Here is a 24,276-nt window from a genome sequence, read left to right as displayed (position 1 = left end):
TATCTACTCTGAACAGTTGAGCCAGCTTCAATCTAAATCGAAAGTCTATTCTTATGAATTCTCCAATAAGGCTGGGCGCCTACTGGCCTTGAGGCTGCGTAGGCAAAAGATAGAAAAGGCTGTAACACATGTCAGGGAGAGGGGGGGAAACATGTTGCATACATCAGGGGCTATTAGGAAACAATTTAGTGAATTTTACCGGGAGTTATATACCCGTGAAATAAACCCCCCAGCAGAATCCATTCTAAACTACATAGCTGAGACAGATCTAACTTCCCTAACAGCCCAGCAGCGAGACCTGCTGGACGAGCCGGTCACGCCACTTGAGATAATCAAAGCTATCCAACATTTACCATCTTGTAAGTCCTCTGGACTGGATGGGCTCCCTAATGAGTTCTACAAAAGGTTTGCCCCAGAACTGTCTCCACTCCTGGCTGATCTGTTTAACCAAATTGGACGGGGGGAATCACTACCGGGTTCCATGCTAGAGGCCTGGATAGCAGTGATACCGAAACCAGACAAGGACCTTACTGACTGTGGTTCTTACCGTCCCATATCTGTTCTGAACGCAGATGTCAAAATTTTAGCTAAAGTTCTGGCTAATAGACTAGCCCCCTTGTTGCCAGCGATTATCCATCCTGACCAGGTGGGCTTTGTCTCCTACAGAAAAGCAATGGACAATACGAGAAGAGTGGTAGACTTAATGTATTTAGCAAAAAGATTGCATAAGCCAATGTGCCTTCTTAGTTTAGACGCTGAAAAGGCCTTTGATAGGGTGCACTGGCCATTCATGTATAGGGTTATGGAGACCTTTGGGATAGGCCCCCAATTTTGTAGATGGATTCAAGCTTTCTATGCCTCACCTAAAGCATGTATCAGATTAAACGGAGGATACTCCGATTTCTTTAACTTGCATAGAGGCACTAGACAGGGATGTCCGCTCTCCCCGTTGTTGTTTGCCATGGTTATGGAACCTTTTGCTTCTAGGATCAGATCTAATCCGGGAATCACTGGTATTACAATAGCGGGGAGGGCACACAAACTCGCCCTTTTTGCAGATGACGTGCTATTGTTTATTACTCGACCTTTAACATCTTTCCCTGAGCTCTTGAAAACCATTGAGCAGTATTCGATACTCTCTGGCTTTAAAGTAAACATGTCGAAATCTGAGGCTTTAAATGTAACTCTACCTGAAGATCAGGTCGAAATCTTAAAAGATACGTATGCTTTTAGGTGGGCTAGTGGGAGCATACGATACTTGGGGGTGAACATAACGGTTGGGCTACCTGACCTCTTTACAGCAAATTACAAGGGACTGGGCCGAGTTCTATCCGCTGACATGGAGAGATGGGGGGATATTACGCTTTCCTGGCTGGGCCGAATAGCCGCAGTTAAACTGAATATATTACCACGCTTACTGTATTTATTCCAGGCTCTTCCGATCTCGTTGCCCCGTAAATTTCTTGCTGCTCTACAAGATCGTATTGTACGATTCATCTGGGCTGGCAAACGTCCAAGACTAGCAAGGGCCTTCCTGTATCAGGATAGAAAAAGAGGAGGACTCGGGGTCCCTAACATAGCCTGGTACTATAGAGCATCTCAGGCGCGAGCTGCTGTGGAATGGTTTCAGTCCTATCCTGACCGGCAATGGGTGGACTTGGAACAGTTTACCTTGGGGGACAGACCGCTGGGGGCATTAATGTGGCTACCGCGGTCCCTTAGGTGTCTAGAAGATGGGCTATGCCCTTCCATATACGTAACTATGGACAATTGGGACAGTCTGTTTCCACAACGCAGCTGCTTACTGACGCGCCTCTCCCCTATAGCATATAACCCATTATTTATCCCGGGGACAGAGAGGGGTATATTTACAGGTTGGTATGAGGGAGGATTGCGAACATGGGGGCAGCTGATGGATGGGGAAACTATTCTGACTTTTGCAGAAGCCCAGCAACAGTTCCCGACACTGGTGTCTGACAAATATGCATATCTCCAACTGACTCACTTTCTTAAGACAAAAGCGGTGCAGGATGTACTGCGCAGGAAGCAAACAACTCATGAGCAAATTTGTGAGGGGTCGGGCACGACTACAGGGCTGATATCTCGCATACACCACATTATCACTCAGCAATCACCCCGTTACACACTCCATAGGAAAAACTGGCAGAGGGACTTGGGTATTGAACTAGAGGAGGGGACATGGGAGAGGATGGAACAAGCTGTGGCGAGGGTATCCTCTCATGTTCCATTTAAAGAGAATGCCATTAAAGTTCTATTTAGGTGGTACATGACACCAGAGCGCTTGCAGCGTATCTACCCTACCCTATCTGGGTTGTGTTGGAGAGGATGTGGAGTGAAGGGAACCATGGGTCACATTTGGTGGCATTGCAAGAAAATAAAGGCTTTTTGGAAAGCGGTTCATAGCAGGCTGCAACTGTGGTTGGGGGTACAAATCCCTTGGTTGCCCACTATCTACTTATTCTCCGCTAAAGCAGCAGGCCTCCTAGCTAACCAACAAACACTGCTGCGCTATGCTACATGTGCAGCTCGAATTGTTATAGCAGCATGTTGGAAACAGACTACGACTCCACCTTTGAGTCGGTGGATTCAAAAGCTGAGATATGTGTGTGAGATGGAGCGCCTTATTGCAGAGCGGAGCAGTCACACCAATAGATGGCGTCTGACTTGGGACTCCTTTCTCCTTCATACATAATGTACCACAGATTCATATAACCAGTCCGGGTTGGGAGAGGGTGGGAGGTAAGGGGAGGGGGGGAATAAAGTGAAGTTTGTTTGTTTTATAATATAAAAACACTATAAAAAACTTGAAGTTCTGAAGGATATCAGTATTACCTCATTCATACTCTGAAGCGGAGGCAACATGTATCATATGCTAAACTGTTGTGGTTGTTTTAAGTTGTAATGTAACCATGAGCTGTACTGTTGAAAGAATGTTCCATTTACTAATAAAGACTTCATATAAATTAAAAAAAAAAAACACTGTATAATACTACAGCTATTGAGGAAAATGCTTGAAATGAATTATGATATTATGATAAGATGTAGGTTTTCCACCAGGCAATGAAAAATGACCGAGCACCAGAAAAAACTAGTGTTAACAGCCCCGTGATACATAGAAATTTAAAAGAAGAAAAGCTTGTTATATATCTATATATGAAAGGAGCCCCCTTTCAACCAAATATTGCCTGCTGATGTGAAGAGCATTTTAGAATACGCCGTTCAGCACATACAAAAGTGTACACATCTTGGAGCCGAAATGCTCTATGAACTGCAGCCTTACCTTCAGCAGAGAGATCCCCGACTGATAAGATGGAGGGAGAAACAAAATGGCCGCCGTTCGCGCCACTGGCCCCATGGCGATCGACAGCGCGCCCGACACCTCCGAACAAGCGGAGCCCAGTGGAACGGCGAAAAAACAACAGCCGGCGAAAAAGGCCCCGAAAAAACCGGAGGCAGCACCGGACCCGAAGAAACCTAGAAGGGAGAGCAAAATTTACACGTTCCGGCTGCGTGAACTGTGCGACGCTGACCGACAGCAGCTGTTTGAACTTTTAAGCCATATCGGAAAAAACAGGTGGCCGCGCTTACGCGGTTCGCACCTTTTTTTTTTTTTTTTCATTTGTTTAAACTGCCGCCGCCAAAACGCAAGAAAATGGAGGAAATTAAATCTGACGAGAAAAATCGCTGTTTAATGTCTCAGACACTGAATTATTTTCTTCTTTTTTTTTTTTTTTTATAACCCCTCAATTATAATAAAACACTGGAGCTGCCTGCTCGTTAGAAGTCTGGGGAAAGAAAGGCTGCTTCTTTGAATTTCCTTTTATTTGATTTAATTCTTTTAAAGCAGCTGCCTGTTAAAAGTGGCTGCCTCTCCCAAAGACGGTACACCTTTCCAGAGAAAGGGACGGCCCTTCCCTGCTAAGCCAGGGAGATGGGGAGGAAGGGGGGTGGACTCGAGACACCCGAGTTTAACACCCCCGAGGCTGTCAAAGAAAGAAGAGAAAGGAAACCCTGTCAAGCCTCTAAATAAGATTCCAGGCACAGAAGAATTATCACAAATATCTGTAATATCTAAAGAGAAAAGGAGAGAGACTAATGGGCTCACTTCCTACCTGCTGGGAGACTGAGAAAATACTGAGGCTAAGGTCACATGGCCAGGGCTCCTATTGGCTCTCTAGAGTCAGAGTTTTTTCTCAGTCTCCACCTGCTGGTAGGCGAGCACAACCCATCAGTCCAATCCTGGTCCGGTCCGGAGGGATGCTAAGGAAAGTAGGCATTTTCCTGTCCCTGCAGGCTTACAATCTAAGTTTGTTCCATAAAGCAATTGAGGATTAAGAGACTTGCCTAAGATCACAAGGAGCATCAGTGGGATTCCACTATATCTTTTTTGAGATGCAGGAACCAGAAATGCACACAGTACCAAAGGTGCGGTCTCACAATGAAGCGATTCAGAGGCATTATGTTATCCACTGTTTTATTCTCCATTCCTTTCCCAACATATCAGATTGATTTTTTGGCAGCTGCTGCACACTGAGCAGATTTCAATGCATCATCCAGAATGACACCTAAATCCTTTTCCTCAGTGGTGACTCCTAATATGGAACCTAGCAACATGTAGCTATATTTAGTGAAGTTACTCACCTGTAGCAGATGTTCTCCAAAGACAGCAGGATATGTACTCTCAGACATGGGTGATGTCATCTAATGGAGCCCCAGTGTGGATGCTACCCAAAGTTCTATAGCTTTAACAATCCTTTCAGTGTCCCACTGGCATGTTTGAGTGCCCGATGATCGTGTGGGGCCAGCAGTACAATACCAAAGCAGAAGAATACAACTCCTAGGGGATGTGGGAGGTGATATATAAGTACATAAGTAATGCCACACTGGGAAAAGACCAAAGGTCTGTCGAGCCCAGCATCCTGTCCCCGACAGCGGCCAATCCAAGTCAAGGGCACCTGGCAAGCTACCCAAACGTACAAACATTTTATACATGTTACTCCCGAAATTGTGGATTTTTCCCAAGTCCATTTAGTAGCAGTCTGTGGACTTGTCCTTTAGGAAACCGTCCAACCCCTTTTTAAACTCTGCCAAGCTAACCGCTTTCACTACGTTCTCCAGCAACGAATTCCAGAGTTTAATTACGCGTTGGGTGAAGAAAACTTTTCTCCTATTTGTTTTAAATTTACTACACTGTAGTTTCATCGCATGTTCCCTAGTCCTAGTATTTTTGGAAAGTGTGAACAGACGCTTCACATCCACCTGTTCCATTCCACTCATTATTTTATATACCTCTATCATGTCTCCCCTCAGCCACTGCAACCTAAACTCATGTACTGTACTCTAGTTTTACCACTTCCCTGTCTCTGGAAATTTAAAGATGGAAATGTGCAGTCAAAACAAAATGGAAACTCCAAGAAAGCTAGACTCAGTAGTACAATAATGAAAAAGAAAAAATTGCACTGTCTCCTGCAGTTTGCAAAATACAAAAATATAAAGGATGCACTTTTCCCAAAGCATATACATTATAATCATTAAGGGCCCTGTTTACTAAGCTGACTAGAGGTGCGTTAGCATTATTACCACGCACGCTGTGTAGGTGCACACAATATTCTTATGAGTGCCTACACAGCGCACGCTAATTTTGTGCAAGTGCTAAAAACGCTAACACACCTTAGTAAACAGGGCCCTAAATATTTAAATTATATTTTACAAGCCATTTAGCCCATTAAAATGGGCATCTTTTATTTGTGAAATGTAATTCCCTTATTGTTGTAATATTTTGTCTGTGTGTGTGTGAGAGAGAGACAGTGAGTGTGTGAGAGAGGGAGAGAAAGTCTGTGTGCGCGCGCCTGTCTGAAAGACAGAGAGAGTGTGACAGTGAGTTAAGAGAGAGAGAGAGAGAGAGAGAGAGAGACTGAGAAAGTGTGTGTTTGCGTCATTCTGAAAGAGAGAGAGTCTCAAGGAAGGAGAAGATAAATTTCTCCCTGCTTCTGTTTGTCTTGTAAAAGTACAGAAGGTAATATTTTGTGTGTGTGTGAAAGAGAGAGAGAGTGTGTGTGTGAGAGAAAGTGTGTGTGCACCTGTCTGAAACAGAGAGAGTGTGAGAGTGAGTTCAGAGAGAGAGAGAGAGGGTGTGTGAGTATGTATGAGAGAGAGAGAGAGAGAGAGAGAGAGAGAGAGAGAGAGAGAGAGAGAGAGAGAGAGAGAGAGAAAGTGTGTGTATATGCATCTGTCTGAAAGAGAGAGTGAGTCAAGGAAGGAGAAGATAAATTTCTCCAGCTTCTGTTTGTCTTGTAAAAGTACAGAAGGTAATATTTTGTGTGTGTGTGTGTGTGTGTGAGAGAGAAAGTGTGTGTGCCTGTCTGAATGAGAGTGAGTTCAGAGAGAGAGAGTGTGTATGTGTGTGTGTGAGAGAGAGAGAGAAAGTGTGTGTGTGTGAGTGAGTGAGAGAGACACACCATCTCCTCCTGGCTCTCTTCTCTTCAGGTCCCTTCCCCTCCATGGGCACCATTTCTCCCCTTCCCGATCACAGTTTTCTCCTGTTTTCCCTTTACTTCCCCTCCATTGGCACCAGCCATCCCCTGCCCTCCATGATCACCATTTCTCCCTTCCACTCAATGACCACAGTCTCCCTTGTTTTTTTTATCCCCTATTCCCAGCATCTGTCCCTTTGAAACATCTGTCTCTCTGCCCTCCTTCTACCAGTACTTCTTCCTGCTCTCCTGAATCCCTACCCCTCCCCATGGTCCCCTTTCTGTTAACTCCTGAACCTTCACTCCTCCCCCCCCCCCCCAAAAAAAAGTCCACGTTCTCTCTCTCTTCTTATACCTGCTCCTCTCAGCCCTCCGACTTCGTCTTTAGTGATGCAGGCATGCTTCTCGTTTCAATCACCCAAAACCACTGTAGCGTCCTGCTCGGAAGCAGGAAGTTCTGTCAGAAGAGACAGGATGCTAGAAAGGCTTCGAGCAGCTGAAAGGAACAGCATGCCTTCATAGCTGCAGAGCTAAAGGCAGAAATCGGAGCACTGACAGGAGCAAATATACGGAGAGAGAACCACTGCTGTGCCTACAGCCTCTCCAGTCTTGCACTGGCCCAATGAAGCGCTGTTGCGGGACATCTGTGGCGAGCTTGCGGGCCAGGGTTACCCTCGCAACGTGGCCCAGTGCCGGGCCAAATGGTGGCAGGCCTTGTACTCGGAGAGGGAGGTCCGGAGGCAGGGCCAGGGGCGGCCGCAGGGTCTCTGGTCCCCCCGGTACTACGGGCTCTTCCGCTGCCTCTGGTGGGGCGGCTCTTGTTTGGCGAGTGACAGCTTCTGGCTGAGCAGCGGCGACGTGGAGGTGGTGCGTAGGGGGGCGACGGGGGGGCTCAGCATGCATTAATACCCCCTCACCCCAGTCTACCTGTAGCGCGACAGCGCACCTTCCCATAGCCACCATGTTACGCAACCAAGGAGGGGAGCTGGGACTGAGAAACCGGCTGCAGAAAGTTATAGTCTCTATCCGCCGGAACAGATAGTTGACGTGCCGCCGCACATGCGCAGAACAGCGTGGCTGCAGAAAGGTAGAGCCTCTACGAACGTCAGAACAGATCTGTGACGTGCCGCACATGCGGCACGTCGGTCACTCTTCATTTATATAGTAAGATATTTTTGTGTGGACATTTTATTATTCTAACTGAATAGGTTACAGTCTGTTTCTTCTATCTTCCTTGTACAAATTTTATTCTTCCTGAAAAGTTCCAGTGGAAGTTTGAAATCTTCACTTTCTCCAAAAATGAACTTCTGGGCTGTGCATAAGTCTCAAGCGGTTTGGAAAGAGAAACATCAGAGGGATCTAAGTACTTGAAAATGCCTCAGAGCAAAAATCAGGGTCCCTGCAGAACACAGACTGTGGAAAAGGAATGGAAACGGGAAAAAAAAAGCTAAAGCAATGCCTGGAAAACAGGACATTGCACAGAAAGCTGTCTCACAACCAGCTCCAGCCTCTGCTCCCAGGTGGCCTTCAGGACAGGCAGCAGCACTAACACATTTGTTATGAGTTGTTCCACAACTAGAAATTTCCATTCCTGGCAGAGCTGGCAAGAGAAGCCCAAGACAGGATTGGGGGTGGGGGGGGGGGGGGGGGGGGGGGGTGGGGGGAGAAATTGAGAGAGCTGAGACTCGTGTGTTCACCCAGAACACCTAACCTTGGAGGAACAGCAATTGCCCAGTCATACTGGCTTCACGTCATCATCACAACCGCTACCAGCATGCTGTAGCCTCCTTATGTTTTTTTGTATTTTTTTTTAAAACAAGTTTTGATATTGTATTCAGGGTTTTGTTTTGTTTTTTTAATTGTTGTACAGTTTATCTTTTTCTCCTTTTGTTTCTAGTTTATCTGTTTGTTTTTCCTTTTGTCATTTGTTAATTGTATGGAGGTGACTTTTATTTTGTAAGCCGCCTTGATATCTGTGGTATATTAAGTTTTAATAAATAAAAAATTGTGCAATACTCTTGGCTTTCCACAATCCACTGAGAACCAATGCAAGAAGTACTATCTCTGTGCTCCTCCACCTTCACATGGTACACCCAGGACCAGTTTTGAGTAGTCCCTTCTCTGCACTTCTTCACCATCCCACAAGCCCTTCTCCAGGCTGTAAAAAGTTCCGAACACTGGCTGTATTTTTTTCAACCTGAACTGGATCCTTTCAACTGGGATGGGAAAGGGGTAGTATTTTTTTTTTAGGGAAGGAACTTACCATCCCTTGCACGCCTCCACCTCTCCCCCCCCCCCCCCCCCCCCCCCCACAGCAACATCTATAGTCATGAGGAGTACAAACCTGTCTAACATCAGAATTGGGTTAGTAAGGTTGGAAAGAGGTTAAGATCATCCATACAATAGGCAAGAAATCATAAGGATGATGGGTGCATTTCCACTGACCGTCTTTTGTGAATCTTTCATCCTGATTAGGGCTGAAAGTTGCTTCTTTCTTCCTGGGTTCTGCTGCTTTTTCAGATTCCCACTGGCTGGCAAGTCGCCAGCCAATATTTTCAGATCCAGAATTAGACAAATGTCTATTTAATACAGTCTATAAGAAAATGAAAGAAAAAAAAAAAACACAAACAATAGTACCATTTTATGATATATATTTTAAAACTCCTATATCAAGTAATTGTGTGCTTCTACAAATTAATCTATAACTTTGACCAGTTGAAGAATTCTAGAAAATAAGTTTAATTTATGATGTATATAGGGTCGTATTGTTATCTATTCTAAAAGTTAACAGTGAGCTAACATATTTGCCCCAGCTATCTAATATGGTAAGTGGGGAGACTACGAAGGTTGGCTTCTATTGGACCAGAAGTAGAAATGCAGGAAGCTGAGCACCTTAGGGAGTCAGCAGCTTAAGCATTTAGAGGGGAAATGGGAAGCATTTGTCCTAGTTACCAAGGACTAAGGCCCAGATGCACTAAACCTTAACGACCCTTTACTGATCCTTAACGAAGAAATTTTCAACCTTAGCATGCATCAAAGGCCATTTCCCAAAGACGCTGGCAGCTAACGAAAACGGAATGCAAACGAGAAACTACCATTGAAATGTGGACAATTCGGAATGCACTAATCATACCGACAACTGCAATGAATCATTTACCGTCAGAAATTTTACGTGAGCTCAGACCTGTCCTTAAGGCCTGAGCTGTCATCTCCCCCGCTGCCCCCTGCACCATAAAAATCCAAGGCGGCACGTTTAAAAAGAAAAAGTGAGATACAAGCACAAACACATGGCTCCCCATTCCCCCCTGCATCACTACAAAACTAAACATACCTCAAAAAAGGATCGGGAGGGGGTAAAGGCGCTCGTCAGAAGCGTCCTGTATGGACGGCCTTGCCCCCCCCCCCCCCGAGATCGCCGCTATTCCCCGCTTCCGCCCTTTACTAAATTAAAAACTGAAAATAAAAATCTAAACTTTTGCAGCACCGGGCCCCCCTCCCTTCCTGTCTCGATCTTCTTCTTTTCCCAACACTGCTCCGCCTCCCGCCATCCTCCGCCCCGCCCCCTGAGTTCGTCGCCGCCGTTCCCCCCCCCCCCCCTCCGCTTTACCGGCCGTGCAGCGCCTCTCACCTGTGTATGAAGGTGCTGCACGGGATGAAACAACGGATCGATCGCTTCTGCCTCCACCGACGTCTCTCTCCTTCTTCCTGTGCCTGTCCTCCTCTGACGTAAGTTACCTACGTAGGAAACGCTTTGATACATTGTACTTTTCAATACCGCACCGAACATGTGCGACTTGTTTTTTTGGTGCATGCTTCGTTTTTTCAAATTCGTTAGGGAGTTTAACGTTTTTCAATTTTTTACGTTTGGTTGATGCATCTGGCCCTAAGTCCTGCAGCATTTTGAATAGCTGAAATTGAGAGGTATTCTTTAGGTAACTGCCAACCCTTGGATCTTCAAAATATATAGGGGTCCTTTTACCAAGCTGCAGAAAAGCGAATATACTTACCTGTAGCTGGTATTCTCCGAGGACAGCAGGCTGATTGTTCTCACAATTGGGTTGTTGTTCTCCACGGCAGCCCAGGAACCGGAAGAAAAAATTTTTCCAGCAAAAATGAAGATTTTCAGGAATGTTCCGTTGCATGAGCAGGATGGACTGCGCATGCGCGAATGGCTTCCCGCCCGCAGCTTGAGTATGTCTCCTTAGTTTAATCAAAAAATATATAAACAAGAACAATCATAACAACAAATCCAAAGGGAAGGAGGGCGGGTTTGTGAGAACAATCAGCCTGCTGTCCTCGGAGAATACCAGCTACAGGTAAGTATCTTCGCTCTCCCAAAATAATGAACATTAGTCAATTGGGCCTCGCAACGGCAAGGACATAAAGATTGACCTGAAACCAAAATGAACTGAGAGTGCAACCTGGAACAGAATCAAAATGGGCCTAGGGGGGTGGAGTTGGATTCTAAACCCCGAACAGATTCTGCAGCACCGCCTGCCCAAACCGACTGTCATGTCGGGTATCTTGCTGAAGGCAGTAGTCAGATGCGAATGTGTGGACTGATGACCACGTTGCAGCCTTGCAAATCTCTTCAATGGAGGCCGACTTTAAGTGGGCCACTGACGCAGCCATGGCTCTAACGTTATGAGCCGTGACATGACCCTGTAAAGTCAGCCCAACTTGGGCATAAGTGAAAGAAATGCAATCTGCTAGCCAATTGGAGATTGTGCATTTTCCAATGGCAACTCCCCTTCTATTGGGATTGAAAGAAACAAACAACTGGACGGACTGTCTGAAGGGCTTCGTCCGCTCCACGTAAAAGGCCAATGCTCTCTTGCTGTCCAAGGTATGTAAACTGCTTTCACCAGGGCGGGTACGAGGACGGGGAAAAAATGTTGGCAAGACAATTGACTGATTCAGATGGAACTCCGACACCGCCTTAGGAAAGAACTTAGGGTGTGTGTGAAGGACTACTCTGTTATGATGAAATTTGATATAAGGTGCATGATACCAGGGCCTGAAGCTCACTGACTATGAGCTGAAGTAACTACCACCAAGAAAATGACCTTCCAGGTCAAGCACTTCAGATGGCAGGAATTCAGTGGCTCAAAAGGAGCTTTCATCAGCTGGGTGAGAACGACATTGAGATCCCATGACACTGGTGGAGGTTTCACCGGGGGCTTTGACAAAAGCAAACCTCTCACAAAACGAACAACTAAAGGCTGTCCAGAGATAGGCTTACCCTCTACACGGCGATGATAGGCACTAATCATAGTAACATAGTAGATGACGGCAGAACAAGACCTGCACGGTCCATCTAGTCTGCCCACGATAAACTCATATGTGCATACCTTACCTTGATTTGTACCTGTCTTTTTCAGGGCACAGACCGTATAAGTCTGTCTAGCAGTATTTCCCGCCTCCCAACTACCAGTCCCGCCTCCCATCACCGGCTCTGGCACAGACCCCCTATAAGTCTGCCCTCCCCTATCCTAGCCTCTCAACCACCAACCCCTCTTCCCCCCGCACTAGGGTGAACTCTTACGGAGTTGGTCTTGAGACCAGACTCTGACAAGTGTAGAAGGTATTCAAGTAGGATTTGTGTAGGACAAGAAAGAGTATCTAGGGCCTTGCTGTCACACCAGACGGCAAACCTCCTCCATTTGAAAGAATAACACCTCTTAGTGGAATCTTTCCTGGAAGCAAGTAACACTCGGGAGACACCCTCTGAAAGACTCAAGGAGGCAAATTCTAAGCCCTCAACATCTAGGCCGTGAGAGCCAGAGACTGGAGGTTGGGATGTAGAAGCGACCTCGTTCTGGGTGATGAGGGTTGGAAAACACTCCAATCTCCACGGTTCTTCGGAGGACAACTCCAGAAGAAGAGGAAACCAGATCTGACGAGGCTAGAAGGGAGCAACCAAGATCATTGTTCCTCGGCCTTGCTTGAGTTTCAGCAAAGTCTTCCCTACTAGGAGAAAAGCATCTGACGCTACTCTGTCGTGGGCCTAAAGCCTGGAACAGAAGTGAGGGACCTTGTGATTGATCTGAGTGGCAAAAAGATCCACCGAGGGGGTGCCCCACGTTCAGAAGATCTTGTGGACTATGCCCATGTTCAGTGACCACTCGTGAGGTTGCATTATCCTGCTCAGCCTGTCTGCCAGACTGTTGTTTACACCTGCCAGATAAGTGACTTGGAGAAACATGCCATGACAGCATGCCCAAAGCCACATCTGGACGGCTTCCTGACACAGAGGGCGAGTACCCCCCTGCTTGTTGGTGTAGTACATCGCAACCTGATTTTCTGTTTGAATATGATAATTGTAAAGCCGATCTCTGAAAGCCTTTAGAGCGTTCCAAATCGCTCGGAGCTCCAGGAGGTTGATCTGAAGACTTGTTTCCTGGGGGGACCAGGCTCCCTGAGTGTGAAGCCCATCTACATGAGCCACCCACCCCAGGAGAAATGCATCTGTCATCAGCACCTTTTGCAGCTGAGGAATTTGGAATGGACATCATTCACCATTGAAGAGAAAGTGCAAAGTTGGGGGACACATGGATGACATCTTCTAGATTCCCCGTGGCCTGATACCACTGAGCAGCTAGGGTCCATTGAGCAGATCTCATATGCAGACGTGCCATGGGCGTAACATCAACTGTAGAGGCCATGTGCTCCAAGTCTCAACATCTGCTGAGCTGTGACTTGCTGAGTTGCTCAAACCTTGGACACCAGGGACAGAAGGTTGTCTGCCTGTGCCTCGGAAAGATAGGCTCAAACTGTTCTCATGTCGATCAATGATTCAATGAACTCCAATTTCTGAACATGAGTGACATGGGACTTGGGGCGGAACCCACAAAGGAGGGAGCGATGCTGGATCTGGTGCTCACAAATGGGGATAGTGTGTCAAATGTGCGAGTGTGTGCACGCCTGGGAAGCAGTGACCATCAAACATTTTGGTTTGATATAACGGCTGAAGTGGAGGGCAGCCACTCTAAACTCAAAGTCCTGGATTTCAAGCGTGCTGACTTTAGTAAAATGGGGGAATACCTGAGGAAGGAGATGATGGGCTGGGAGGACGAACATGAAGTGGAAGGTCTGTGGTCCAGGCTGAAAGAAACAATAAATAGGGCCACAGACCTTTATGTAAGAAGAGTAAATAAAAGCAAGAGGAAAAGGAAACCGATATGGTTCTCCAAGCAAGTAGCTGAGAAAATAAAGGCTAAAGAGTTGGCGTTCCAGAAATATAGAAAATCTCAAGAGGAGGAACACGGGGAAGAATACCGGATGAAACTGAAAGAAGCCAAGAGAGAGGTACATCTGGCGAAGGCGCAAGCGTAAGAACAAATGGCTAGAAATATAAGGAGGGGCGACAAAAATTTCTTCAGGTATATTAGTGAAAGAAGAATGACTAAAAAGGGAATTGTGAGATTTTAAGATACAGTGAACCGCTATGTAGATAATGATGACGAAAAAGCCAATTTGCTAAATAGATACTTTTGTTCGGTTTTCACTGAAGAAAATCCTGGAGAAGGACCGCGAGGGACTGGCAAAAGTACACCTGAGAATGGAATGGATATAGCACCGTTCACGGAAGAGAGTGTGTATCAACAACTTGGAAAGCTAAAGGTGGACAAAGCCATGGGACCGGACGGGATCCACCCCAGAATATTGAGGGAGCTCAGAGAGGTCCTGGCGGGTCCTCTTAAAGATTTGTTTAATAAATCCTTGGAGACAGGAGAGGTTCCGAGGGACTGGAGAACGGCGGAGGTGGTCCCTCTTCACAAAAGTGGTGATAGGGAAGAAGCTGGAAACTACAGGCCGGTAAGCCTCACTTTGGTTATTGGAAAAGTAATGGAAGCGATGCTGAAGGAAAGGATAGTGAATTTCCTAGAAGCCAACAAGCTGCAAGATCCGAGACAACATGGTTTTACCAGAGGGAAATCGTGCCAAACGAATCTCACTGAATTCTTTGATTGGGTAACTGCAAAATTGAATCATCGACGTGCTATAGACGTAATCTACTTAGATTTTAGCAAAGCTTTTGACACGGTTCCTCACAGGAGGCTCTTAAATAAACTAGATGGGCTGAAGATAGGTCCCGAAGTGGTGAACTGGATTAGGAACTGGTTGACGGACAGACGACAGAGGGTGGTGGTAAATGGAGTTCGCTCGGAGGAGGGAAAGGTGAGTAGCGGAGTGCCTCAGGGATCGGTTCTGGGGCCGATTCTGTTTTTAATATATTTGTGAGTGACATTGCCGAAGGGTTAGAAGGTAAAGTTTGCCTATTTGCGGATGATACTAAGATTTGCAACAGAGTGGACACCCGGGAGGGAGTGGAAAGCATGAAAAGGGATCTGAGGAAGCTAGAAGAATGGTCTAAGGTTTGGCAATTAAAATTCAATGCGAAGAAATGCAAAGTGATGCATTTAGGGAGTAGAAACCCACGAGAGACGTATGTGTTAGGCGGTGAGAGTCTGATAGGTACTGAGGGGGAGAGGGGTCTTGGGGTGATAGTATCCGAAGATCTGAAGGCGACGAAACAGTGTGACAAGGCGGTGGCCGTAGCGAGAAGGTTGCTAGGCTGTATAGAGAGAGGTGTGATCAGCAGAAGAAAGGAAGTGTTGATGCCCCTGTACAAGTCATTGGTGAGGCCCCACCTGGAGTATTGTGTTCAGTTTTGGAGGCCGTACCTTGCGAAGGATGTTAAAAATATGGAAGCGGTGCAAAGAAAAGCTACGAGAATGGTATGGAATTTGCGTTCCAAGGCGTATGAGCAGAGACTTGCTGACCTGAACATGTATACCCTGGAGGAAAGGAGGAACAGGGGTGATATGATACAGACGTTCAAATACTTGAAAGGTATTAATCCGCAAAAAAATCTTTTCCGGAGATGGGAAGGCGGTAGAACGAGAGGACATGAAATGAGATTGAAGGGGGGCAGACTCAAAAAAGATGTCAGGAAGTATTTTTTCACGGAGAGGGTGGTGGATGCTTGGAATGCCCTCCTGCGGGAGGTGGTGGAGATGAAAACGGTAACGGAATTCAAACATGCGTGGCATGTGCATAAAGGAATCCTGTGCAGCAGGAATGGATCCTCAGAAGCTTAGCAGAAATTGGGTGGCGGAGCAGGTGGGGGAAGAGAGGTTGGTGGTTGGGAGGCGAGGATAGTGGAGGGCAGACTTATACGGTCCGTGCCAGAGCTGGTGATGGGAGGCGGGACTGGTGGTTGGGAGGCGGGAAATACTGCTGGGCAGACTTGTACAGTCTGTGCCCTGAAAAAGGCAAGTACAAATCAAGGTAAGGTATACACATGAGTTTATCTTGTTGGGCAGACTGGATGGACCATGCAGGTCTTTTTCTGCTGTCATCTACTATGTTACTATTACCAACCCTAGTAGTTCCAGCACCTGAATAGTCATCCGCATGGACTCCCAAGGTCCGTCCTCCGAGGTGCTCTTCACCAGCCGATCGTCGATGTAAGGGAACACAGTCATGCACTCCCAGTCTGCGTAGTGACGCCGCAACCACTGCCAGGCATTTTGTGTACACTCTGGGCGCTGACGCTAGATACGTGCTACATTCCTAGCTGGAAGTATCAGGATACGAGTGTAAACGTTTTGTAACTCCAGAGAGCATGGACAATCATTTTCCTAAATCATGGGAAGATGAGTGCCCAGGGAAACCATCCTAAACTTTTCTCGGACTAGGAATTTGATCAGGGCCCTTAGGTCTAGGATGGGACACATCCCCCTTGTTTTCTTCTGCACAAGGAAGTACCTGGAATAGAATCCCAGCCCTTCTTCCCCTGGTGGATCGGGTTCGACCACACGGGCCTTCAGAAGGGGGGAAAGTTTCTCTACAAGTACATGCTCATGCTTGGAGCTGAATGAAATCCAGGTGGGCAATTTGGAGGTTTGGATTCAAGATTGAGGGTATATCCTAAACAGACTATTTGAAGAACCCATCGGTTGAAAGTTATGAGAGGCTACTTTGGTGAAAAAACATTACCCTCCCCCCGACCGGTAAGTCGTCCGGCATGGATACTTTCATTTTGGCTATTCTTCCCTAGAACCAGTCAAAAACCCGTCCCTTGCTTTTGCTGAGGAGCAGTAGGGGCCTTGGGTACACGCTGTTGACGAGCAAGCTGGGGCTAAGCCGAGTAGGCTGGTGAGTCGCCGGAGTGTACCTACGCCTAAGAAAAGGAATATGGAGCACTCCAAGGTCCACCAAAATACCTCCTGGGTGTGGAAGTGGTAGCAAAAGGCAACCGGCGGGAGAGAGAAGCCATAGCATCTGTGTACTTCTTGATCTGGTCAACCAGATCTTCTACCTTCTCTCCGAAAAGATTATCCCCCTGGTAAGGAACATCCACTATCCACTGCTGGACTGAATGGTCCAGGTCAGAGACATGCAGCCATGAGAGTCTGTGCATTGCTATATGTTGAGCAGAGATCCTGGATGCTACATCAAAAGTGTCATATGCACCCCTGGCCACAAATTTATGACACACCTTCTGCTGCCTGACCAGCTGGCAAAAAGGTTCGGCCTGCTCCAAAGTGAGGGCATCAACCAAACTAGACAGCTGCCACACCGAATTCCGCAAGTGGATGCTCGTGAACAGCTGGTATGATTGTATACGGGCAGCAAGCATAGCGGCCTTATACATTTTCCTCCCAAAAGAGTCCAAGGTCCCAGCTTCTCTGCCTGGGGGCGCCGAAGCATAGTCCCTAGAACTCTTGGCTCTTTTGAGGGCAGAGTCCACCACCACAGAGCTGGAAGCCACTGGGGGGTAGATGCACTAAAAAAATCGTTAAAGCCCTTCCCTTACCAATTCCTTAGCGAATCGGTAAGAAACGGGCATGCATCAAGGAAATCGCATGCAAATGAGCTGGTTGCTGCTAGCTCATTGGTCACTGCTAGCTCATTTGCATGGGATTTCCTTCCAAGCCAGTCAGCCAGCTGAGCATGCGCAGAGCAGCCAAGCGTTATGCAGGCTGCTCTGCGCATGCCAAGGACGTCCTTTATGGACATCCTTCACTCAAAAAACAACAAAACAAAACAAAAAAAAACAAGTCGCTGCAGACTTTCACATGCCAAGGACGACTTTCACTCAAAAAAACAAAACAAAAAAAAGGACGTCCCTGACGAGCAGGAAACTTGTCAGCAGCCTGAAATCTCAGAAGAGAGAGAGTGCTGAAAAGAGCCCCAGTTAATTTAAGTGCTGCTGCTCTTCGTTTGTGTAACATTTTCATTGTTTACTGCTTTGCATGTTAAAGGCAGGCTTACATCAGGCAATTAGGAAGGACTCTCTGAAGAAAAAAAAAAAAAAAAAAAAAAAGGACGTCCCTGTTTTTCTTATCTGCCTGAACTGACCACAACCACAGTTCTCTCAACAGTCCCCTCCAAGGTTGTTTTCAGCTTGCGCCCCTCCCCCTCACACGATCGGGACGTGCGAGGACATCCAAATCAGAACTTTTTGGACGTCCCTCCCTCCAGGTCTCTCTCAGCCAATCACAGCGCGTTTAGCTGTTACCAATATCAGCTAAACGCGCCGTGATTGGCTGAGAGAGACCTGGAGGGAGGGATGTCCAAAAAGTTTTGATTTGGCCGCCCTCGCACATCCCGATCCTATGGGGGGGGGGGGGGGGGGGAGGGGGTGGTGCAAGCTAAAAACAACCTTGGAGGGGCTGTTGAGAGAACTGTGGTTGTGGTCAGTTGGCAGGTAAGAAAAACACGCCCAAGAAGGACACCCATCACAAAAGCTGCAGGAAGACGTCCAGCTCATGTTAGGCACTTGGACGTCCCTGACAAGCACTTGGATGTTTTTTTTTCCTTCCGATTCCCTCGCAGCAGCCCCAACGAGAGGTGCAGACCTCCAGTTAGGTTGTTGGCTCAATGACTATCTGTCTCTTCCTTACCCCTTTTGGCTCAGATTATCTCAAAGCTACGTGCGATGGGGGAGGTAATTTCCTGTGGGGGGAGGGGGGGGGGGAAACGTCCAAGTTGCTGGCTCGTTAAGTTTAGTGCATCTGGCCCTGGGAGTCTTTGATGACATGCAAGGGAAGACTGCCCTAGCCAAATCAAAAGTCTCGATGGTGCTGAAAAAAATGCACCAAAAACAAAGGGAAAATCCCCGGACGAGCAGGCCTAAGAACGGCCACGACTAAAATAAAAGAAAACTTGTATACGGGCTGAAAAACTAAGACGGGTGAGGTTCCATGGGATTGGAGAAGACCAAATGTGGTCCCTCTTCACAAAAGTGGTGACAGAGAAGAAGCTGGAAACTGCAGGCCGGTAAGTCTCACTTTAATTAATGGAAAATTAATGGAACTGATGCTGAAGGAAAGGATAGTTAATTTCCTGGAATCCAATAGATTACAAGATCCAAGACAACATGTTTTTACCAAAGGTAAATTGTGCCAAACGAATCTGACTGAATTCTTTGACTGAGTGACCAGAGAATTGGATCGAGGATGTGCGCTAGATGTAATCTACTTAGATTTCAGCACAGCCTTCAACACGGATCCTCATAGGAGGCTCTTGAATAACCTTGACAAGCTGAAGTTAGGGCCCAAAGTGGTGAACTGGATTAAGAACTAGTTCCCAGACAGACGCCAGAGGGTGGAGGTTAATGGAACCCGCTTGGCGGAAGGAAAGGTGAGTAGTGAAGTGCGTCAAGGATCGGTGATGGGGCAGATTCTGTTTGATATATTTGTTAGCAACATTGCTGAAGGATTAGAAGGTATGGTTGTTACAAATCTTGGTATCATCTGCAAAAAGGCACAGTGGACACTCCAGAGGGAGTAGAAAACATGAAAAAGGATCTGCAAAAGTTAGAAGAATGGTCTAATGCTTGGCAATTAAAATTCAATGCAAAAAAATGCAGTCATGCACTTAGGGAGTAGAAATCCAAGGGAGATTTATGTGTTAGGTGGTGAGAGGCTGATATGCACAGAAAGGGAGAGGGACCATGGGATGTTAGCATCCGAGGATCTGAAGGCAATGAAGCAGTGTGACAAGGCGGTGGCTGTAGCCAGAAGGATGCTAGGCTGTATAGAGAGAGGTGCAACCAGCAGAAGAAAGGAGATGTTGATGCCCCTGTTCAAGTCGTTGGTAAGGCCCCACCTGGAATATTGTGTTCAGTTTTGGAGGACGTATCTTGCTAAAGATTTAAGAAGACTTGACGTAGTCCGAACAAAGACGACAAAAATGGTATGGGGCTTGCGCTAAAACACATATGAGAAGAGACTGGAAGACCTCAATATGTATACCCTAGAGAAAAGGGACAGGGGAGATATAACATTTAAATACTTGACGGGTATTAATATAGAAACAAATATTTTCCAGAGAAGGGAAAATGGTAAAAGTAGAGGACATGAATTGAGGTTGTAGATGTAGAGACAGACTCAGATACATAACTTGAAAAAGGTTAGGATCTGTAATAAGAATATTGGATAAACATAACCACTGATATTCATGTGATGACAATTAACCATTTGAACACAGTCCCTGTTATTCCTATCTAATTCAAGCGTTCCAGTAGCAATGTGTGGTCAACCGCATCGAATGCCACTGATATATCTTCTCATTACTTGGTTGCCTTAACATAGATGTTATTTGACATAAGTAATTAGAACTAGAAGCAATGTTTCCATACTATGTGACGATCTGAAGCCAAATTGAATAACAGAACAATTTAAACTCTGGATCTGCTCAAGCTCTTTATGAATAAGAATACCTAGATATTTACATGCTTTGTGCACCCCTACAAATTGCATGTGTTAAAAATCTGAGGAAGAAGAAAAATCTTTTACTGGAATAATTTTGGATTTGTCCCATTTGACTTTATAACCTGAAAACAGAGTATTCAGAGACTAATTTTGTAAATTCTGGCAGGGGCACACAGGGTTTTGTAAGAAAAAGTAAATAATCATCCGCTTAGGCAGCTAACTTGGGAGTCCTTTTATCAAGCCATGTTAAAAAGTGGTTGGCACTGCAATTAGTATGTGGGTTTGCCACGTGCTCCAGTCGCTTTCTAGCGTGGCTAAAAATAACCCCTGACAGTGGCCATTTTTCAATGACTAATTTCCCCATTACCGTGTGGCTATTACCGCCAGGAGCCTTTACAGTTACCTATTTAGGAGGTGGTAAGGGCTCATGCACTACTCTTGCAGTAATTGGGATAGCGTGCAATAATGTGCCCACACTACCCGATTAGTGCAGGCATGCATACTCTCTGCCCAGACACACACCTCCTGCAGAAAAAAATAAAAATTTATCAAAGGAGTAGAACGCACTGCTGGCCCTTTAGGCCTATGAGGCCTTAGTAAAAGGGTCCCTTAATTTGGCAATATTTGGTCTGAATACTATGGATTAGGGTAGGATTATTGGCTAGCAGATAATGGTGGCTCTAAAGCTAAATTAAATAGAAGGGTGGGGAAAAAGGACAGCCTTGACAGGTACCCTGCTTCAGAGATCATTAGAAAGGGTATAATTTACTAAGACTCTGGAGATGGGATTCCAGTAGAAGGCTTGAATCCAGGAAATGAAAACATCTCCAAAGTCATAACATTTCAGAACCTGCAAGAGCTAAGGCCATTCTACACGATCAAAAGCTTTTTTAGCATCTAAGGGGATTCCAATTATAGGTTGCCAGGTATGTTTGGCCATAAAATTAACGCCATGGAATAGTCTTATCGCCAATATATATGTTTTTTTTTTTATAAATCCAACTTGGTCTGAATGGAATAGATGACCAATAATTTTATTGAGTCTGTCAGAATTTTAGCTAGAATTTTATAGTCAATATTCAAAAGAGAAATAGGTCTGTAATTTTGAACCTTCCAAGGATCTCTACCAGATTTTGGAATGAGAATAATGGTAGCTTCCATAAAGTGACACTGCTGCTCTGGATATTCTCTGATATAGTTAAAATAGCTTAAGAGATATGGTACAGTAAGATATTGAATTTTTTGTAAAATTCTGATGTTAGACCATCAGGTCCAGGAGATTTATTAGAAATGAAAGATGTTATTGTAGCTAATAATTCTATAGAGGTATAAATATTCCTAGTAGATGTGGAGAGAGGGGCGAGATATAGGGTTTAAAAAATCTTGCATATCTTGAACAGAGCCTTTTGATTCAGATTTAAAGAGATTAGAATACAAGTCTTCAAAGTTGTTTTACTTTTAGTATTGGTTATTGCTTGACCTTAATTAGTCTGTAAGGAAGAAATATGCTTTCCAGATTTTTTATCTTTCAAAAATTTAGCAAGAAAGATAAAAAATTTAGCAAGAAAGATAAAATTTTATTATCTCTGGAATTGGATGATAGGATAGAATTATAATTTAGCTTTTAGGAGTTTATAGATGGGTTGGGTCCGGTGATACCATATACTTAGCCTCAAGTAGCTTAATTTCTTGTTCTAAGTAATTTTCTGAAAGAGAATTCTGCTTTCTATTCCAGGCCATATAATCATTTTCCACGAAGAGCTGCCTTATAAAGCTTCCCAGATTGCAGTTGGAGATGTCTGATGAGGTATTTCTAGCAAAAATAGCCTGCTGAATCAGACACAGAACAATAATTCAGAATAAGTGCAGCATTTCACCAAGAGAAACTTTATATATAAGAAAAGGACATATACATAATACGACGACTATAATACTATAATACCAGTAATCATCTTATTCCTATAAAAAATATGCCACAGCAACAAGCAGGGTTACTTGAAGTAGAAGAGAGATTGGGTGAGACTGAACTGGAATGCAAGGGATCGCTATGAGGGGCTGTCACCAACCGGGAACCAAAATAAAATAAGACAAAAAATTACTACTCCTTGTATTAAATTGATCTGCATTTAGATGGAAGCCCAGTATTTTGAAAGGCTACTAGATCAGAAATCTGAGAGTCACAATTACAATTAGAATGCAATATAGAGAAGAAGAAGAATAGTATAATTCACTACATGTGGATTGATTCTAGAAAAAATTTGAGTTTGGAACATTCTAGATAGGTGTGCGTGTGGTTATTGCTCGTTACCCAAATTCTAGCAGGGTACAATAGACCAAATTTAGCTCCAATATCTTTTAAAGGTTATCTGAACTGTAAAAATTCCTTCCTTCTGGATGCTGTAGTTTTAGCAAAATCTGAAACAACTAAAGAGTCGTTTTCCTTGATACAGTAGTTGAGGGTGAGATTTCGCCGCAGTGATAATAGCAAGAGCATACTGGTATATTTTGCTGAGGTAATAAGCTGCGATGGAACTTGTCAGCCCTTTCAAATTTCAACAGTACTGACAAATCCAGCTTAAGCAGTTTAAGGAGCAACTTAGTCAAGAAGGTGATAGCATAAGAACCTTTGGATGATTCAGTGAGACCAAAAATCCTGATGTTACATCAACAATTTCAATTTGATAAGTCTTCTATGTAGATTGCATATGTCTCATTCACGTTTTTCAATATGGGTTAGTTTGACTGCAAAGCCTGAGACTGAATTTCCAAAGTTTCAATGCGTTTGGGAACCTCAACAAATTGAGCATTAAGAGACAATTTCAGTGTGAACAACTTTTGTAGCATCCAATTGTTCAGCCATGATGTCTTTGAAAGAGTGTATTTCCTTAATAAGATCGAGTTGAGAACTGGATGTTTTTGATGCCATCTTTTCCAACGTGCTCGGTTCAGGCTTGGACCTTTTGCCATTCAGTGAATAAGCTGTTCCGTTACTAAGTAAAGGAGGAAGTAGAAACGATATTCAGAGTATTAAATTGGTCTTGGTGTGAGGAGCTCCACCCCCTTATTTCAGTAACATTTAAACCAATTCAAATTACACTACAATGCGTACTTCTAATCTGCAAATTCCCTTAAGAGTTCTATGTGGCTCACAATGTTGCAAGAAGCTGGGTTAAACCCAAGGAAAATACAATAAAAGATAAAAGTACAATCATTAGAGATAATTTTTAAAAAAATCAATATGCCAACTGTAAAAAGATGTGTAAAGATGCGTTTTAGTGCTTTTCTAAATTTAAAAAAAACTGACAGATCTGACGAATACTTATAGGGAGTAAATTCTGATAAGAAAGCATACCAATGAATATGGTTTTATATATCACATTTTTTGCATTTGGAAAATGCAAGAGTAATGGCATTCTAACATCTAAAGCAGAATTTCTACATGAACTGAGTTGGAATCTATTAGAAAGCAGATTATAGATGGCAAGAGAAACTGTATATAACTTTATCAGTTCTTTATAGCTAAACTCTGTACTCTATGAAGCCACACCGGGCATTCATGGTTCCTATCTTCGCCATTATCACATATTCAAGAATTCTAGGCCACTAACTTTCCATGCAGATTACTGAAGTCATTACTCTTCAACTTACATCTCTGCTGTTTCTGCCGAGGCTAAACCGGAGACGCAACGATCTGCGTACCATTTCTTTCCGGCTAATTTTGGGAGAGAAGCAACCCATCTTCCCCAACTCCATTCTGGAAAGCAGAAAGGATAAGAAAAATGAGTCAAACCCTTCTTGAGAAGAAGTTACCATTTTGCCTGAGGAAAGTAATTTAATTATCCAAGTACCTCAAATTATTCATAATTGCTCAGTAGCACACAGCAAGTGGAAATCTCTATAATTAACATTTTACACTATAGAAATGATAAGTAGTAGTAGTACTGCTATTTTTAAACTATTAAGCAATGCTCCTGAAAGCAATCATATTTTAACAAATGTTCAAAATTGCTTTTAGCTGTCTATGTAGGTTTAATTTTACAAACTCAATCATACAC

The 24,276-nt window shown here is 44.7% G+C and overlaps 1 protein-coding gene across 2 annotated transcripts in view; it reads right to left on the bottom strand.

Moving 5' to 3' along the window:
- ARHGAP11A (Rho GTPase activating protein 11A) overlaps positions 1-24,276 on the bottom strand; it is a 151,647-nt gene that overhangs the window by 13,555 nt on the left and 113,816 nt on the right. For both annotated transcript variants that reach the window (XM_030214991.1, XM_030214990.1), the window contains exons 10-11: positions 23,870-23,975; positions 8,940-9,087 (exon numbers count right to left, since the gene is read on the bottom strand). In XM_030214991.1, the coding sequence (XP_030070851.1) occupies positions 8,940-9,087; positions 23,870-23,975 (254 nt within the window). The remainder of the gene's footprint in view (positions 1-8,939; positions 9,088-23,869; positions 23,976-24,276) is intronic.

Source organism: Microcaecilia unicolor, chromosome 9 (assembly GCF_901765095.1).
Source record: "Microcaecilia unicolor chromosome 9, aMicUni1.1, whole genome shotgun sequence".
NCBI classification, from domain to species: domain Eukaryota; kingdom Metazoa; phylum Chordata; class Amphibia; order Gymnophiona; family Siphonopidae; genus Microcaecilia; species Microcaecilia unicolor.
This window is presented reverse-complemented; position numbering and strand designations above follow the sequence as displayed.